Here is a 17898-nt window from a genome sequence, read left to right as displayed (position 1 = left end):
CATATCCTAAAGGGATGAGGGTGGAGTTAAATATTCAGCAAATATTTACCGAGTTATGATTATGTGTTTGACAGGAACTGTAATAGGAACAGAAGAGATGGTAGCTGCCTTCAACGAACACTGACAAGTCTCGATCCTTAAGTCCTGAATAATTACCATCTTATATCTTACTGTATATAAACCAGGTTTGGCTGAGAAAAACCCCTGGGATGAAACCAACTTAATTGGGAACCATAACCCTTTCCTTTCAAACCCCCTCTCCAATCTTACTTCTGTGAATTTCAGGTGCTCATTTTATTTTTTAAAAGATCTTATTTTTAAGTAAACTCCACCCAAAATGCGGCTCAAACTCACAACCCTGAGATCAAGAGTCACATGCTTTCCTGACTGAGCCACCCAGGTGCCGTAAGAGCTCATCTTTGAAAAAGACTCATGCACTCCGACATTGAAGGCATTTCATCATGAGTACGTACAGGTGCAGAGAACTAGCCTGTACCACCAGAATATCCCACCACAGTTCTTTAGTTAATTGAAATTAAGACTAAATGTAGCTCAAATTCCTTCCCTTTTCACCCCAACCCCGACTCGGACTATAATCATTAGGGTCCCGTAACATAGGTAATGTTTTCCCCACAAGGTATCCAAAGCCCTAACGGTGCAGTAAGGGCAAAGCTCCCTCAGGCATACTTTCTAATAGCTTCAACACCATCTCACAGACAAGAAAACTGTTTTCGTCATTAAAAAACTTTTATTTTTATTTTTTTATTTTTTACAAAGAATACGCCCCACCTGGGGTGAAAATATATCTGGTTAAGTACAAAATATAGTTTTTATCATACAAAAAGATAAACAATTAAAAAAACAAAAAAATGAAACCACCTTCAGCCCACATACTTTCTCAGAAAAGGGTGGAGCTCAGTGCTCTGACACAGGACAGTGAACAAAGTGCTAAGGCTGAGGGTGACTGACCCAGTGCTAGGGGCTGCAGTGAGAGAGGGCTGTTGATATCCTTGCCTCCTAACACTGGGCAGAAAGGGAGCCCTGGGGGCTTTGGTGAAGACCTGCCCTCTCGTTTCTCATGGCAATGTCTGGAAGCTCTGATCACAGTGTTGGGGGCATCTTGATCTGGAGTTCCTCCTTGGGTAGGGAGAAGTCACAGTGGCCAAGGCTGATAGCAGCAACCCTTCTCATAGAATTAGTGTCAGAATGACAGCATTCTGTACACTGGGACAAAGTCTCAAAAGGGAGGAATAACACTATATATGCATTTTTTGTCATTGTGCTTACCCCTAGAAACATAGTAGACTAGTTTTAGCTTACATTTGAGATTGGGGGAAAAAAACAACAAACACCCAAAATTTGACAGGAACTAAAGTGCTAAGAATTATCACCTCAGAATCCATTCCAAGGAGTCACATGAAAAGAAAAACACATTCTCCTGCATGAAAATATTTGCCAACAGGAGAACACAGTGCAATAGGCTCTAAAAATGGCTTTTAAGACCTTTGGTGGAGCATAGTTACAACTGCTTTAAGCCAGATTAAAGTACATTCTAAGCAAAGACAACCTTAGAGCTTCTTCTCTTTAATTCACATGGGAAGCTCTCTCCAAAGTTCAAATCAGCTCTGGAAGATTTTTTTTTTTCCTGTAAGTGTACAAAGGGCACCCTGATTTTAAAAACCTTCTTGTCCCAAAATTTTGGCCATGACTTTTTTCCTTTTTGTTTTCCTAATTTGCTAAACTGGCTCTGCTCCACATGGCAGAAAAGTTCAAGATATATAATCCCTCCAAAAAACCTGGGGAAGACCATGTGAGGAGGCCATTTCTACCCCTTATTCAAAACTACTAAAATGCCTCAATTTTCAAGATCTGAGAAAATGGGATGGGCCTGAGTTTTTCTAGTGTGTTTTTAAACCCATCCAGCAAACACTCCCATATCACAACATCTCACTGGCTGAGGACGTGTGCGCACCATTTAAGGTCCAGGAGATTGCCTGCTGATCACCTCTTACGTTGTGGAGTCAGAGGCTGGGGTGGACCCGTACCCCACCGTAGAGACTGTTGAGTCTCTGAAAAAGTAAGAGTCCAGGAAGAGGGGCGAAAGAAACAAGTTAAGTACAGCTGCTTCTTTTCTTCCACTTGTTCACTGCACATTGTTGTTGAGGATGCAGGGATCCACCTGGGGTGGGGGGCAAGAAGAGAAAAAAGCGACCATTTTAGTTTGGGTAAGAACTAAAAGAACCACCAAGTTTAGCAATCCCTCCCACTCAACTTCCTATAGAAGGCTTAGGACAAATGCAGTGGTAAAATGACAATTCTCACCTCAGTATAAGTAGGTGGTGGCATGAACTTGAACTCGGGAGCATACATAAAAATAGGGCTGTCTTGGGAACCATCTGTGTCATCTAGCAGAGGAGTGGTGGGGCTCTCCAATCGGTGATCTTCAGGAATGATATCCATATAGCAAGGAGGAGCTAGAAAAAACATAGGCATAAGAAGTCTGGCCGTGAAATGCCTGACCATCACAATTTCACAAACCCAAGCAGGCCAAAAAAGAAGACGAGACATTATTAGGTCTGGCTCACCTTCTGGGGTATCCGGGATGTTGAGATCTACCCAACTCATTTCAGAGCTGGTTCGGCTGGCCATGCTCGATGTCCGGCTGCTCAGACCTGACCTGCTACCAATTACTAGGGGCAGATCAAGGATGACCTTCTTGGAGCCAGGAACGCTAACATAGATCTAGAAAGGAAAATGGTAGTTTGTTACACTAGAGGTCTGGAGAAACCCCTGCAATTTTGAAAAATGAACAATTTCTCTCTGACTCCACTCACTCACCAGTAAGGAGTATTCAACTCGAAGGATGTTGCAGCCCAGGATAGAAGGCCTGATCTTCTGCACCCGAAGGCTCTTGCCACGCCATGACGCACAGGTTCCTGAGATGATATGATTGCCTCTCACCGATGACAACTTCTGCGTCAGAACCTTGGTTTGGCCATTGGCAAGGTAAGTGTGGCGGGCTACTATGGCAGCTTTGGGAACCACGATTCTGGAACATGTATTCTCAAAGTCAGCATGGATGGAAATCTCATCACCTAATAATAAGAAAGATGAAAACTTATTAGCCGATGCTTAGTACAATCAATGGCTTTTATTCTATCCCTATCCCCTGCCCTCATTCCCAAACCCACAGTTCCTGTTTCATCAGTCTACCATTTTAAGTACTAGGTTTTTACCTTCACAGAATCCTTTTCTGTCAATTCGGGCAGAGACAGACACTTGTCCATCAGGAATGAACATGCAGGAAACTTTCTTTTCTTTTTTAGCAGACACAGGGGCCTATGTTGAAGAGGGGTAAAAAGGCATTTTGAGAATTTCTAGAATTTTCTTCTCTGCTTCTTTTTCCTTTCCACTCCTCACCCAGAATAGGCAACTTTTCCTTCCACCCCTGAGGTGCTTCAATCTGATACCGCAGACCCCTGACTTATCATCCCTGAAGCCCAAAAGAGGAGAATTTTAAAATGAATCTCACCATTAAATCAGGAGTATTGACATCCACCATATCCATCACTTCGAAGACTTTCTTTGTCTCTTGAGTTGGCTGGCTGGGGCGATCAAGAAAAGCCTTCACCCAGTAGTCTACACACCCATATTTTCCTTTGAAGGATGTTCCCAAAGGCCTGTGGCAAGAAAAAAGAAGCAATTAATCTAAAACTGCTCTCCAAGAACAGTAAGTGATCAAAGGTGGGGACAATTCTGGAGATAAAAAAAAAGTCCAGAGATGTATTTAGCAGACACCTACCCCTGAGGAAGCTCAAAGCCGAACTTGTACTCATATTTGTTTCCAGGTCTCATGATCACCATCTCATTCTCACCTGAAGAGAAAGAAAAGACAGTAGCCCATCAGGTTTCTTGGTACACTTAAAATGCATCTGTGCCATAAGGAATTCTTGGGCAGCATGCAAGCCTATTGAAGCCCCCCCATTTTTCACCCCTTACATTCTGATGCATTTTGTTGGGCAAAAAGTTACAAAGCCCTGCAATGATGAAAGGCTCAACCAGGACAGAGAAGCTACAGCCTCTCAAACAGGAAACAAGAATTAACAACTTCTGCATACAGGAAACCTTTAAATAGCCAAGGCAACATCCCTTAGGATCACCTTCAGAACACAACACTAAGAAATTGTACAAACCACCCTTTTTTGAGGACAGAGTCTGCAAGTTAAAACTAAAAAGGGAAGCAACACAAAATTCAAGCTGCTCAACCTGAGCAACTTGGAATATTTAGCCTAAGCTCCAACCATTCATTTCAACGCTCCTGTGGAATCAGCTTTCCCGCCGGCCACTCACCTGTTGGCTGGTCTTCCAGGAGAAGCGTGTCTTCGTACCGCAGGTACTCAGACGTCTGTTTGCACTGCTGGGATCCCTGCATCCACAGGACTTTGGCCACTCCGCAAGCCAGGATCCTGACAGCTTTGACTCGAGTGACTTCGCACACCTCCACTATCACCCGGCCAGCCACTTTCTCCCCACTGCCATACACCTTTTCAGGGTCGTTAAAGACCACCTCAAAAGATTTGATCTTCTTGAACATCACCATGATTAAGCTGGGTTGCCTTAACAGTTACAAACAGGGGAAGAAAAAAAAAATTCCAAGTCCAAAAACCCCTCTGCAATAAACTATTTCACTCTCCACTAAGATTTCAAAAAGATGTCAGAAAAACGTAAGCTGTAGGTTATGCCAAGGGGGCTCTAGAAAAAAAAAAAAAATTAGCTTTCTTTTCTATTCTCCCAACAGCTGAAGAAGCGCTCAGGATCTCGGCGGGGCGGTCCAACACACTCCGTCCGAGGAGAGAAAAGGATAGTTTCAAGCAAGAGCCGGAAACTGCTTTATATACTAGCGCGGGCGAGCCGGGCCACGCGAGCGCTGGTCCGGAGGCTCGTGCTGCCCTCGTGCACAGCCCCCCCATTGGCTGCCCGGTCCTTGTTTACCAGGAGCCCAGCCAATCAGCGAGGTCGCAGCGGCGCGTGGACACGGTATGCTCCTGGCGGGGAAAATGGTTGTTGTGCAGCACCGCGTTGCAGGGAGGAGGGGGCGGAGGGCTGCGGAGCGGCTTCCCTCCGGCCCAAAGGAAGCGGGGCCTCGCTGACCCTAAAATTTATCGCGGGTTAGTGGCCGTCGGAGGGAGGGTGCAGATGCTTCTGGAATGGGAGCGGGGTTTGAGGCAAAAAGAAAATGTGCTTATGTGGGAATTTCGTGCCTAGCCTTAGCCAGTGCAGTTAATTTAGAGGCGATCGTTTATTCCCGGCTCACAAGTCGCAAGTCCTGTGAAAAATAATCCCATAACTCCAAGAATACTTCAGAATTGGGGCTGAGGCCAGGGAGGGCTGGCGTTACTGTTCGGGAAGATCCCCTTTGTCCTTCTCTTGCCCCGCGTCTCTATCAAAACCCCAAAATACTGTGAAAGAAAGGAGAGGTGGTCACAAATTGTAAACCTCTCTTCAGTCCTCAGGGGACAGCGGGTGTGGGGGACTGCTCGGCCTTCTCTCCCTGTCTAGCCCCTCAGAGCCCGGAACTGCGTGCCTGGGCTGTTCGCAACCCCCTGTACCCTCTATTCTGTTCTCTCTGTTCTCTGGAACGGAAATAGGGCGTGTTCACATCCTGTTGCTTATCCCCTCTCTATTCAGTTCTACCTGCAAAGTTGGGGAACACTTTGTTTATGTTCCACCAGCTACCTGCTACACTTCAGTAAAGTGTGTACTTTGGGCTCTGGTTCTCTCCCTCACTCCTCCCTGCTGCTTCAGGAAAGAAGAAAAAAGATGCTTCACTCTTCTCACTTTTCTCCTGTTTGCCCTCTTTCTTCATTCCCTTTGCCACCCACTAAATCAAAGGTACATCCCTAAATCTGTTGCCCACACTCCTCAGAGCCTAGTTAAAAGTTCTCTTGTTTATAACCAAAGTGTCGGTGGAGAGATGGCTGTATTCCCGTTTGAAGGAAGAGCTTCCCTATCTTTTAAAAGTGTTTTTCTAAGCCCTTTAGAAATCCCAGTGAAGAAAGACAAAAGGGTCACTAGGACACTATATGTTCAAGCTAAAAGAGACCCTGACTCCTCACTCTGTGTTGTCATTTGGCTGTCAGGTTTTTCCCCCAGCCTAGCCATGAGATGCCTTAAGGAGCTGACTCATGAGAAATTATTCATAAATGCAATAAGAAAAACTTGCAGAGATACAGGGAGTCCCCCATACCCCTCCTCCACCCTTATCTTGGATTCCTGCGCCTCTCCTATGTCTGTGTTGAGGTATCAGGAGATTTTTATCTTTTGGGGGGGGGCTGGAAAGAGGAAGACTGTTTCCAAGATAGAGATGAGAAAGTAAATAAGAAGCATTAAGATATACAGAAATCCTATTCTCAGCAAAAAGAAGGCTATCCGTTGCCCTTAAGGATTCTTCCTTCTTCATACACCATAACTGGGTTGACACCCTAAGGCTAACAAGTTACAACTCAGCATCACGATTAAGCAAGCTCAGGACTCAGGCATCAGAACTCTGTTGGAAAACTCACACACACACACACACACACACACACACACACACACACACGCTATCAACCCCTGGGAACAAAAAGGGGAACATGTTGATCCTTAGGGTGTGTGGGTTTGAGGTGGCACCCTGTTTTAGAAACCTAGTCAACAAGGCCTGAGTTGTTTTTTAGTCTGTCAGCAATATTGATTGAATTATCAGGAGCAGGCAGGGTAGGACTCTCACCAAAGTAATTTTTAAAATTCAGAATTGTGGCTTCTGGGAGAACTTTCATTTTGATGGGTATGAAAGTGGACATAAATATGAAAAAACAAAATGTTTACAAAGAAATAGATGATTCAGGGGCGCCTGGCTGGCTCCCTTGATGGAGCATGTGACTCTTCACTTCAGGGTTGTTAAGTTCGAGCCCCACACTGGGTTGTAGAGATTACGTTAAAACAAAAAAAGATATGAATCAATATTGTTAAACAGTGTGTGTTATGTAGCTACATAGATGTTGAGAGGAAAGGAGGAGAGGTGGATAGAAATAGGTCAGGGTGGTAGTGATCCTGGACATCTCAGAAAAAAGGGAATGCGGATATTTATTTGGGCAAATATATGAAGGGCTGAATTTTTTGAGCTTTTAAAAATCAAGCAGTTCTCTCTTGCAACAAATTCCTCTTTGGGCTCAGAGTTTTTTTCTTTCCCATTTTGCAGAACTCCGTACAGACCACTTGTTTGCTCTGTGCTGTGTCTGGGTTCCCTTAAATGCCAAAAAACTATTCAGCTTTGGCAGTAAGCAGCTGCCTACCAGGCCCCTGGCCAAGGCATGTTCTGAAACGAAGCCCTCTTGGACAGAGTTGCTTACGACCTTTCACCTTATAACCCGGTATTCTGATAAAAATTTGCTCCCTGATTCTTCTTTTTCAGTTCCTGAGTCAAAAGAAGAAAAAAATCTTGTAAGTTCCTGTCCTGAGAACAGGGTACAAACACTTGTGGGGTGTGGGGGTGGGGTGGGGTGGGGAGGGCATGTCCAGGAGGAACAGCAAAGTCAGGCTAAGTCCTGGGGTTTTCTAGTGAGATCATCGTTACCTGCACCTTCCCCACCCTCTTGGTCTCTGTGCCAATAAAAATCAAATGGTGATGTTTGTTTTACTGGAGTTGGTTGAGTAAAGCCAAAGCTTTCAGGGAGAGAAGTACCCTCCCCACTCTGTTGCCAGTCAGAATCAGAGCTGGTTGTGTTTCTTTCCTTAACTTCTGGTCTGACAAACATTTAGAACTCTAAAGACTCATGGTTCCTAATGCGAAGCAAACCCCTTTGTCACCTCCTCACTGTGAACTTCCCTTTACCCTAACCTATCAGCTTTTCCCATTTTTTTCCCTAGGCAATGTTAGTTTAGAGGCAAATAAAAATCGAAAGGAAGTGTGGAATTCCAGACTGCTCAACTGTGTGTATTAATAATTGTATAGCATCTTAGAGTTTGAAGTGACTTTTTTTTTTGTCATTTATTGAGCACCTATAATGGACCAAGTCCTTCGCATAATTATTTCAATGACATTTTATTTATAAATTAATCTGTCATCTTGTTCCAGAAAGGATTTAAGGTAGATTATTTCATTGAATTCTCACAATAACCCTGTGACTCAGGGTTGATTAAGTCAGGCTCAGAGGCTTAAGTAATTTGCCTGAGGTCACAGATTTTGGAAACAGAGCAAGATCTTGAACCCCAGTTTGTCTGGTCTAAAGTATGAACTCTTTCTAATGTGTTGTCCTGCCTCTCGATATTTTAACACATTGTATCTTATTCGATCCTTGCTATAAAGGACTCAGGGCAAGACTCAACATTTTAGAGTCAAAGCAGACTCTAGCAGTCTTCAAACAACAACAACAGACCCCACAAAACACCAAAAAACCCTCCACAAAAACCTACCAAGCCCTAGGACATACAGCTAGTAACTGGTGGAGCCATTCTCCAAACTCAGGATTCTTAACACTTAACGTAGAGCTCTTGTCTCTAGGATGCTCTGCGAGGGTTCTTGTTGTTTTAGTTTAGGTTTAATTATTAAAAATACCTTATCTGGAAGCCCACATTTCATGTGTATTGGAGTCTATTTTTCTACCACGTGGAGGAAAGAATGGACATCTAGGAGTTGCCCAACTTCAGGGAGAGATGGGGAGAGGAGGTAAATTAATTTGTTCAGAACTACTGTAGGCTCATTTAAGATACTTCTTAAAGTTGCCTTATTATATTAAAAAACACATTTCCCTTCTCATGCTATCACTCCTCTGTTTTCTTTCCTTTACTCTTCAATTTCTTAAGAGGATAACTTACACCAGCTTTCTGCATTGACTAAATTTGTCCCTTTGTAATCTGATTTCTGCTACCACTAAAATCGTTTTCTTCTAGGTTTCCAGAGGAAACCAGAGTTCTTTTTTGGCCTTATTCCCCTTGATGCCTATATGATTTGAAAACTGCCATCTTTTTAAAATGTAGACATTCATCTTGACTTTTGGACTTTCTCCTTTTCTGGCAATTTCTCTTTTCTCTGCTCCCAAAAGCTTTTCTCGAGGACTTGTCCTCGGCCCTCTCCTTTTCTTCCTTTAAGCTTTGCTCTTCAGCTTGCCCATCTTTACATCACTTGTGTAAGATTTCTACTATGCCGTTAGCCTGTTTCCAAAGTTCCAGCTGGCACCTCAGACTCAACTTGTCCAGTATAGAATTCATAATCTTCCCCGTGTTCAAACTCAGTTCTTCCCTTTGTTTCTTTTAATGGAACCATTATATGTTCCCGCAATTATCAAGGCTTAAAATCCAGGAATTGCTTTTGAGCCCTTCCTCTATGACATTCCCCACATCCAATCAATTGCCAGATTCTGTAGAGGCCATCTTTCCAGTGTTTCTAGAATTTACTTCTTATTTATTATTCCACTGCCAGCACTCTGATTCATGTCCTTGTTACTTTTGCCTAGATTATTTTAATACCTTGTAACGGATCTTTCTGCTACAATCTACAGACTACAATCAGATTAATCTAACAAAATTGAATTTCTTTCTGTTCCTGTGATGCTCCAAAACCCATTGATTACTGAATCAAATCCAAATGCTTCGACCTGGACTTTAAAGACTTCACAGATTGGCCTTAATCAAACTTTCCAGTCCCATTTGCCACGACTTCCTCAAAAATGTACCCTATACTTCAGCCAAACCTGAGTACTCCGTGTTCCCCAAATACATCCTTCTCTGCCTTTGCGTCTTTGGTTATGCTTTGCTCTTTACCTGGAATGCCTGACTTTGCTCCCCCATCTCTGTGTTTTGAAATCCTACCACTCTTTTTCGTAGACAGTCCAAATGACTCTCCCTCTATGAAACCTTTCTTGACTTCCAATCCATCATCTTTCACCTTGCCACCAAGTAGAATTTCACTCTCTTTTAAATGCTCCGTGACACAAATGTTACTTATATTTCTCATATAAAATCTACATGTAAATTTCCTTTTCTCTCCTGGATAATGAATTCCTAGAGAGTCCTTTTCTATCTTTGTATTCTTTATAACATCTAGCGAGTACATTTCATAGGTTAAATATATTATTAAATATAAATTGAATTGGTAGATCGGGCTGTGTCTCTAGAATAGAATATGCCACTGATCAGAACCTAGTATTGGTTCTGATCAGTGTTAGACTTTAAACTTCAACTTTACTTCCTTCTGTTGTACTGGAACATATGTAACCAGTCCCTCCTCAAAGCCTATGGCCCAATTGTGTATCACAGCAAGGCTGGTAAGGCAGTGAGAGGCGATGGTTGTTTTTCTGAGGGGAAAATTGAACTATGTTGATACTTATAAACATGAGAGAGATGGGACATTGTGTGCTCAGCCCAACTTCCTCTTTTCTGAGAATTTTTTTTCTTACACAATTCAGTAATCCATTTGCTCAGCGCTGCCACCCAGTGGGTGGACTAATGAACTGACAAGATCCTTAGTCCAAGACTTGTCTCAAATGCACCAAAGCTTTTCTGAGACCTGAAACCCTGAGTGATGAAGATGCTTCTTTGATTGTGAGAAGAAGGAGCAGAGGAAAGAACATGATATTCACGACTGAGAGGAAGAAACTATATATTAAACCAGTTTTCTATTTTTTATCCAGACTAACATTTCACAATATTTCTTTGTTAATAGCATTTTATAATGTAATAGAACTATTTATACATGTGCATTATGAAACAATTGTGTTAACGTTTGATTCTTACTAAACAGTCAGGAAGAAATTTTGCAGAAGAGAATGTTGTGATTCATAGAGTTCAAGTGACTTGCCTAAGGTCGCACAGCTAGGACAAAATTCATCTGACTTATGGCTGAAAGATCTTTCTAGTAGTCCATCTCTGCTCCTTAAACAAAGAAAATTCATCTCCTTTGTAAAGATTGATTTCTACAGCAGATTTAATTGCTACCTTCTTTGCATCCCTACAGTATGTTGGACATACTTCTAAATATTATGAATATTGACCATTTATCTTATAATTATCTGTTTGTCTGTATCTTCCTACCTAAACCAAGTCCCCCAAAGGTAGGAACCATGTTTGTCTTATAGCCTGGCATAATTTAGGTGCTTCAGAAATTCTAAAGAAGGGTCAAAATCGATCAGTAGGATTATTTTAGCCTGATCAGCTAATGTGTGGATAGATAGCCCATCTCATGGCTCATCCTTCTGGTTCTTGTCTGTTCTCCAAAACTGCACCTCGAGGCTGTAGGCTTGGCTGTGGTAGGTGCAGGGCTGTATCCTTCGTGTAGAGAAAATACCACAGCAGAATATTTTCTTTTTAGATGCTGTAGTTTTAGCAAAGGGCCTTTCAATTTTTGGTAGGGGTGAGGTGGGCTGGGAGGGCAGGATGAAGAAGCTGATTGATTTTTTAGAAATCTGACAACTCACTTCTCAGAGGTAGGAGTTGAAGAAAATTGCTGTATCAAAGACGGATTACATGAAGATGTGGTATATGCGTACAATGGATTGTTACTCAGCCATTAAAAAACGAGATCTTGCCATCGTGACAACATGGATGGACCTACAGGGTATTATGCTAAGTGAAATAAACCAGACAGAGAAAGACAGATACCATATGATTCCACTTATATGTGGAATCTAAAAATAAAACAAATGAATGAACAACAACAACAAAAAAGGCAGAAACAGACCCTTAAATACAGAGGACAAACTGATGGTTACCAGAGGGGAGGGGATGGAGATGGACAAAATGGGCAAAGTGAAGTGGGAGGTACAGCTTCCAGTTATGGAATGAGTAAGTTATGGGGATGAAAAGTCCAGCATAGGGAATATAGTCAATGATATTGTAATAGTGTTGCATGGTGACAGATGGTGACTACCCTTGTGGTGAGCGTAGCACTAACCTATAAACTTGCCGAATCACTGTGTTGTACACCTGAAACTAATGGAACATTGTGTCAACTGTATACTATCATATATATATATATATGCACAGTTATATATATACACAGTTTTATATATATATAAAACTTTGAACCAAGAGCGGATAATGATTCCAAAATCATTAGCCCCGTAGTGAAGGCAGAGTCCAGTTATCCTGCCTGATTTCTCTTTCACTTTCTCAAAGCCCACCCTCCATTCACACACAAGTTTTATCTCAGGAAACATATGTAATTTATTTCTTCCTATTGGGAAGGATGATGAATAATTTGGTTTGGGAGTAGGCAGAAAAATTGAGGAAGGCCCTTTATTTTCTAATGCTATGCCTTCTTTCCTTTCCTTCGTGCTAGTGCAGTTTCCTGGCACCGATTTTGGGAACCGTGATTACTGGACCACGGAAATTATCTCTGTTTCCTTGAGAAGAAGCGTGGGAAGGAATTTGCCATAAAGCATAAAAGGTGGGTGAAGTGGGTAAGGAGATGTTGGGTGGACCTAAGAAGTGGTTGAGGTGGCCACAGATTTGATAAGTGAAGGGGAAAAGCTCAGGACTGGCCACGGTGGGAATGTCCTCCCTTTTAAAAATAAAAATAATGTTGATGTACTGTATGGTGACATAATATAATAAAAAATATTATTTTTAAAAATAATAAATAAAAATAATGTAACCTAATGTAGTTTAAAATCACATAATATTTAGGGCTCACAAAAAACATCAGTTCTCATGCCCTCCTACTGAGACATTCTGTAGAGTTTCCTCTAATTCTTTTAGCTTTTTTTTTTATCTGGCATTTACTTCGTATTTCTAGGTGATATGTTTCTTCTTTTATTTCTTAATTTAGAAATAGTAGACATAGCTTTTACTTTTTTGTCATAGTAATTGAAATGTCAGCTTTCACATTGTGTTGTATACCTGCCTTCTCTTTTCTCTTACCTCATCCTCCTAATAGTTATACCATAATTTGGGCTGTATCAACAGTTAGTGTTTACGTTATTGTCACGGTGTAAATAATACCCATTGTGGAGTCAAGTAGTATATTTTCATTGTTTCATGTCTTGAACAACCCTTTGTTTATTGTGAGATTATATATAATAGTTTATTTAAACAATTTATTTAACTGTGCCCCTATCTCCAATTTATTCCTGAAATGCCTATTCCATCAAATATTTATTAGAATTTTCTCTCAAATGACCAACATATCTAATAATCTAAGAAATCAAATTTCTTTTTCTGGGAGACTCGCCCCAGCCCCACTGAATAATTCTTTTAGTCACCATCGCCATCTGCCGACTGTTGGTGAAATGGAAAGACAGAAGTGTGAGGCGCAGGGCTGATGTTTTTAAGCCAGAAAATGTCCTTTCTATGGTATTTGACCTTTGGAATGATAATCTGGAGGAAGGAATATGTGCCTGTGATAGGAGTAGAAAAGAGAGTGTAAAATCATGAAATATTCTGTCTCCTTTGCCCCGTCATCCTCTTCTTTTCTGTGTTTTCCTAAAAGAACAAGTCTGTTCTAATATTCCTTATGATGCTGTGGTCATTCGAAGCCTTTGTCGGATCCAACAAAGGAAAAGGGAAAGATGGGCTACCTGTTGTTCTGTTCTTTTCTTCCTTCCTTCCTTCCTTCCTTCCTTCCTTCCTTCCTTTCTTTCTCTTTCTTTCTTTCTTTCTTTCTTTCTTTCTTTCTTTCTTTCTTTCTTTTCTTTTCTTTTCTTTTCTTTTCTTTTCTTTTCTTTTCTTTTCTTTTCTTTCAAGATTTTACTTATTTATCTGACAGACATAGAGACAACCAGCAAGAGAGGGAACACAAGCAGGGGAGTGGGAGAGGAAGAAGCAGGCTCCCAGCAGAGGAGCCTGATGTGGGGCTCGATCCCAGAACGCCGGGATCACGCCCTGAGCTGAAGGCAGATGCTTAACGACTGAGCCACCCAGGCGCCCCTGTTTATTTTTTTTCTTTAAATTACAGCTTTATTGAGTATACCTGATGTATGATAAACACATATTTAGAGTATATAATTTCATGGGTTTTGACATATGTATACCCATGAAATTGCTGCCACAATCAAGTTGATGAACATGTTGCTCCCAAATTTCCTCTTGTTCTTCTGTAAGCCATCCCTCCCTCCTTTCACCTATCGCCAAGCAACCATTGATCTCCTTTCTGTCACTCTATATTAGTTTACATTTTCTAAAATTTTATAAAAATGGGAGCAGCCAGTATATACTCTTTTTGTTGTTTGGCTTCTTTTGCTTGCGTGATTATTTTGAGATTCATTTTTAAAAACTGGTTGTACCATTTTACATTCCCACCAGCAGCTTGTAAGAGCTCCACTTCTTCCAACACTCAATATGGTCAGTCTTTTTCAAGTTAGCCATTGTAGTGGTTGTGTAGTGTTTTCTCATTGTGACTAATTTGATTTGCATTTCCCTAATGACTAATAATGTTGAGCATGTTTTCCATGTGCTTATTATGAGCTACCCATTTTTTTTAAGATTTTATTTTTATTTATTCGACAGACATAGAGACAGCCAGCGAGAGAGGGAACACAAGCAGGGGGAGTGGGAGAGGAAGAAGCAGGCTCATAGCAGAGGAGCCTGACGTGGGGCTCGATCCCAGATCGCCGGGATCACGCCCTGAGCCGAAGGCAGACGCTTAACCGCTGTGCCACCCAGGCGCCCCTGAGCTACCCATTTTTAAATACTCCGCTGGTAATAGGGCTAACCTAAAGTTTGGGCAAAAGAAACAGTGTTACATGACAGGTACCATAGAAGACTCTCATTCACCAATTGGCCATAAAATTCTTAACTGACTTGAAATTCCCACATCTGAGGGATAAAGTTACTCTTTTGAGTTAGGAGAACCAATATAAGGAGCAGTTAAGAAGGTAGCCTCTTGTGTGGAGGCGGCCACGGCCACAGCTCCACTTCCTTGCTGACCTCTACAGCCAGAATCTTCAATGGCTCTCTGTTTCCCCGACAACACAGTGTAATGATTAAGAGTTAAGGCTCCGGAGCCCGACTGCCTGGGTTCAACAATTATTGTCAATTAATGAATTAATTACTGTTCAACCGTTTATGTGGTGTGTGATTGCGAGCAAGTTGCTTAATCTTGCCCTACCTCAATTTCTTTGTATAAAAGTGAAGATGAGACTATTATCTTCCTTAGAGAGTTGTGAAAATTAAATGAATTCATATATTAAAAATGTTTAGAACATTACCTGGTAGGTTTTAAGCTCTCAATAAATGTTAGCCATTAATTTAAACTCCTTGGACCCACTTCCAATGTGCCTCATAATTTGGCCTCTGCCCATCTTCCATTCCATTACTTCCGATCTACTTCATTTGAGTTTTGCTGGTTTCCTCACTGAAGAATGAATCGATGCACAACTCCAGATGGTTTCCATTGCCCTAGAAGGCCCTTAACAATTCAAATCCTACCCAGTCTTCAAAGATCACTTCAAATCCCATCTCTTCTATTACCTCTTATTGTTACTTCTTTAGTTCTCATCAGCTATCTTCCCATCTGAATTCATAGCACCGCAGAATTTAGGAAATAATTGTATACTCATCACTCCTTCACGTGAATCAGTTTTGCCTCCCTAGCAGCCTGTAAACATCTTGAGGGCAGAAGTAATATCTGATACTTCCGAGCCCTCTTTCAGAGGAGTGATTACCTTGTCTTTACTCCATTTCAAGCATCTGTAAAGAGTCAACATAGGCAACAGAAGAGGATGTGAAGAATTCATAGGTTTAATAACAGATTAGTTAGGGGTGAGGATGTTAGCTTCTTTCCTATCTGTGCCATTCTCCGAAGGCAGAGTTTCTCTTCTGCTAAGATCCAGACAACCCCTGTTTCATTTCTGAACCAAGAAAGAACACATTAAGACTCCATCCTTAATCATTTCCTCCTCTTTCCATCTTCCAAGAGAAAATATTGTTAGATTTTTAAATCGCTCATAGGTAATGATCATGTCTTCCTCTCTCAATTCTTTCCTCTTAAAAGTCTCAACCCTTAAGTTTCCTACTGGTTATCAAGACCCCTATCACCTCTAAGTTTACTGGGGTGCTTTCAGGAGTAGATGGACTAGAACAATCGTTTATCATAACTGGGACTGGGAAAGTAGACAAAGAGCCCCTATAGAGGTCTAGATGGCAGAAGCTTTGTCCGGGATCTTTATTCTGTCATCATTTCAGTCCTGGACTGCAGCCTTATCTGACTCTGGTTAAATGTCATTATTTCATGTGTCTTCTAGTTCCCACTGTTTTCTTCAGTGATTCTTCATGTTCTTTCCTGCCTGTCTCTATCCCCTGATCATGTCAAACCAGTCAAGGGGTTGCTGGCCTGGTCACTGAATGCAAAGCCACGGAACAAAGAGCCCAGACATGAGTGGGGCCAGGAGGGCTCCTGAGGAAAGAGGAACCCCAGCATCCGTGGGGAAGAGGTGCAGCTTTTCTAAGTCTGGCAGGAAAGCTCGGGCATCCTCCAAAGCTGCCTGAGCTGCCACAGTGAAGTTGGGGTCACCAGAGATCAAAACATCAAAGACACAGGAGTGAAAGTAAGCGTCTTCAACTGGCAGCCCTTCCTTGCACAGCTGTTTGGCAGTATCAATGGTTATAGCTCCCCGACGACTGCGTTCTGAGCGAGAGAGTCGCTGACTTGGGGGGCACCCCCCGACACAGAGCTGCAGGTCCTGCTCAGCCGAGAAGGCCCTGGCCACATCCTCTGCTACCTTGATGGAGAAGGAGAGCTGCCCAGCCGTCTGCCGAATGATTATAGTTGTGCCGATATAGGCAGCTCGGATCTCCACGTGATTCCCAGGGTTAGCAGTTCGAACGGACAAACTTGAGCCCCCAGGTCGGTCACCTCCATTGATAGAACCATCTTCAAAGGCTGCCGGAAGATTGTCCACCTCAGCCTGGTAGACCTTCTGATCAATGCATTCCTGCATGTTCTTAAATATAATGGTGAGCTGTGAGGGCAAGAGGGAAAATAGTTCATTTTGGGCTCAGTGCTTTGTCCCCTTACCGCAGTCAGGCCTCACACACAGTCAGGGATCTGATCTGAGCAGAGGCTCCAGGCTGACCGAGGCCTTCCCTCACTCTTGTCTCTTCTCCTGCGCTCTAGTATTGCCCCGTCCTGCTCAACCCCTCCCTCTCCTTTTTGGACTCAACCTCAGCAATTCACAGGAGAAAGAAAAGTTTCCCTTCTGTAACTCCTCAACCTAGGGCTCCTCAGCTCTCCTCTCAACGTTTTCTTGTGTTTTCTGCATTTGAGTACAATTTCCAGCGAGGGAAAGTGACTCCAGGAGCAAGTGCTTGGTGGGGGGGCGTGGCGGGAGATGCGGGAACAGTCGAGGAGAAAAGGGAATGGCGATCGTGGCTGTGGAACAATGGGGATGGGAGGGAGTGGTACCGTGGGGCGACCGTGAGAGGGTCGGGAGGAGCTGCTGAGTCCCTGACCTTCCGGGTGGCGGTGGCGTTGGCCCCCGATGCCACGGGGGAGCTGGTGGCCTGGACATAAAGGAAGTCATTATCCAGCAGGGGCCAAGCTCCTTGGACACGGCACGTGTGAAAGTGGTGGTGGAAGCTGCGCACGTGGGGGTCCCCGAAGGAGGCGCAATGCAGGAAGCCCGGAGGACGACCGTGCAGCCGGGAAAACTGGCCTTCATAGTCACAGGGGTCCGGGGCTGGGGGGCCGGAGGAGCCGACAGGGCCTGAGCCTGGAAGGGCGGGGCCGCGGGGCGGGGGAGGGGCCGTGGGGCCCTGGCGGGAGCAGTTGTGCTGGATCATCAGGTCTTCGATGCCGTGCACCGCCGAGTGGAAGGCCAGGTCCCCGCGGCAGGTGCGGGCGGTACGCCGGGTGCAGAGAGCGTAGGAGCGGAGGGCTCGACAGAGGCCGCCGGAGCCCACTCCGCCCCGGCCCCCTCCTGCTGCTCC

General features: G+C 43.2%; 2 protein-coding genes and 1 long non-coding RNA gene across 3 annotated transcripts in view; 1 reads left to right on the top strand and 2 right to left on the bottom strand.

Moving 5' to 3' along the window:
• Positions 1-726: 726 nt before the first annotated feature.
• LOC103678413 (thioredoxin interacting protein) lies at positions 727-4822 on the bottom strand. The gene is made up of 8 exons (XM_008707763.2): positions 4351-4822; positions 3803-3875; positions 3533-3680; positions 3237-3339; positions 2839-3095; positions 2586-2742; positions 2323-2474; positions 727-2179 (listed from the first exon to the last, which is right to left on the bottom strand). The coding sequence occupies exons 1-8, from the start codon at positions 4598-4600 to the stop codon at positions 2144-2146; spliced, it is 1176 nt and encodes a 391-aa protein (XP_008705985.1). The 5' UTR covers positions 4601-4822; the 3' UTR covers positions 727-2143.
• Positions 4823-5018: 196 nt separating this feature from the next.
• The window catches only part of LOC121102018, a 19364-nt gene continuing 6484 nt past the window's right edge, over positions 5019-17898 (top strand). The window contains exons 1-2 of the long non-coding RNA XR_005834018.1: positions 5019-5168; positions 12314-12421. This is a non-coding gene — a long non-coding RNA (uncharacterized LOC121102018). The remainder of the gene's footprint in view (positions 5169-12313; positions 12422-17898) is intronic.
• Positions 14573-17898, bottom strand: part of HJV (hemojuvelin BMP co-receptor) — a 4177-nt gene continuing 851 nt past the window's right edge. The window contains exons 3-4 of the mRNA XM_040626818.1: positions 17422-17893; positions 14573-16931 (exon numbers count right to left, since the gene is read on the bottom strand). Of these exons, the coding sequence (XP_040482752.1) occupies positions 16308-16931; positions 17422-17893 (1096 nt within the window). The 3' untranslated portion in view covers positions 14573-16307. The remainder of the gene's footprint in view (positions 16932-17421; positions 17894-17898) is intronic.

Source organism: Ursus maritimus, unplaced genomic scaffold, assembly GCF_017311325.1.
Source record: "Ursus maritimus isolate PB19 unplaced genomic scaffold, ASM1731132v1 scaffold_12, whole genome shotgun sequence".
Classification (NCBI taxonomy): domain Eukaryota; kingdom Metazoa; phylum Chordata; class Mammalia; order Carnivora; family Ursidae; genus Ursus; species Ursus maritimus.
This window is presented reverse-complemented; position numbering and strand designations above follow the sequence as displayed.

Bases quoted from the DNA above. Each gene is read 5' to 3' on its own strand.
- LOC103678413 (XM_008707763.2), bottom strand. From the start codon at position 4,600: ATGGTGATGTTCAAGAAGATCAAATCTTTTGAGGTGGTCTTTAACGAC. The intron at 3,340-3,532 runs GTGAGATTCATT...TCTTCAACATAG, and splicing joins TCAATACTCCTGATTTAATG to GCCCCTGTGTCTGCTAAAAA. The intron at 2,743-2,838 runs GTGAGTGAGTGG...TTTCCTTTCTAG, and splicing joins GAGTTGAATACTCCTTACTG to ATCTATGTTAGCGTTCCTGG.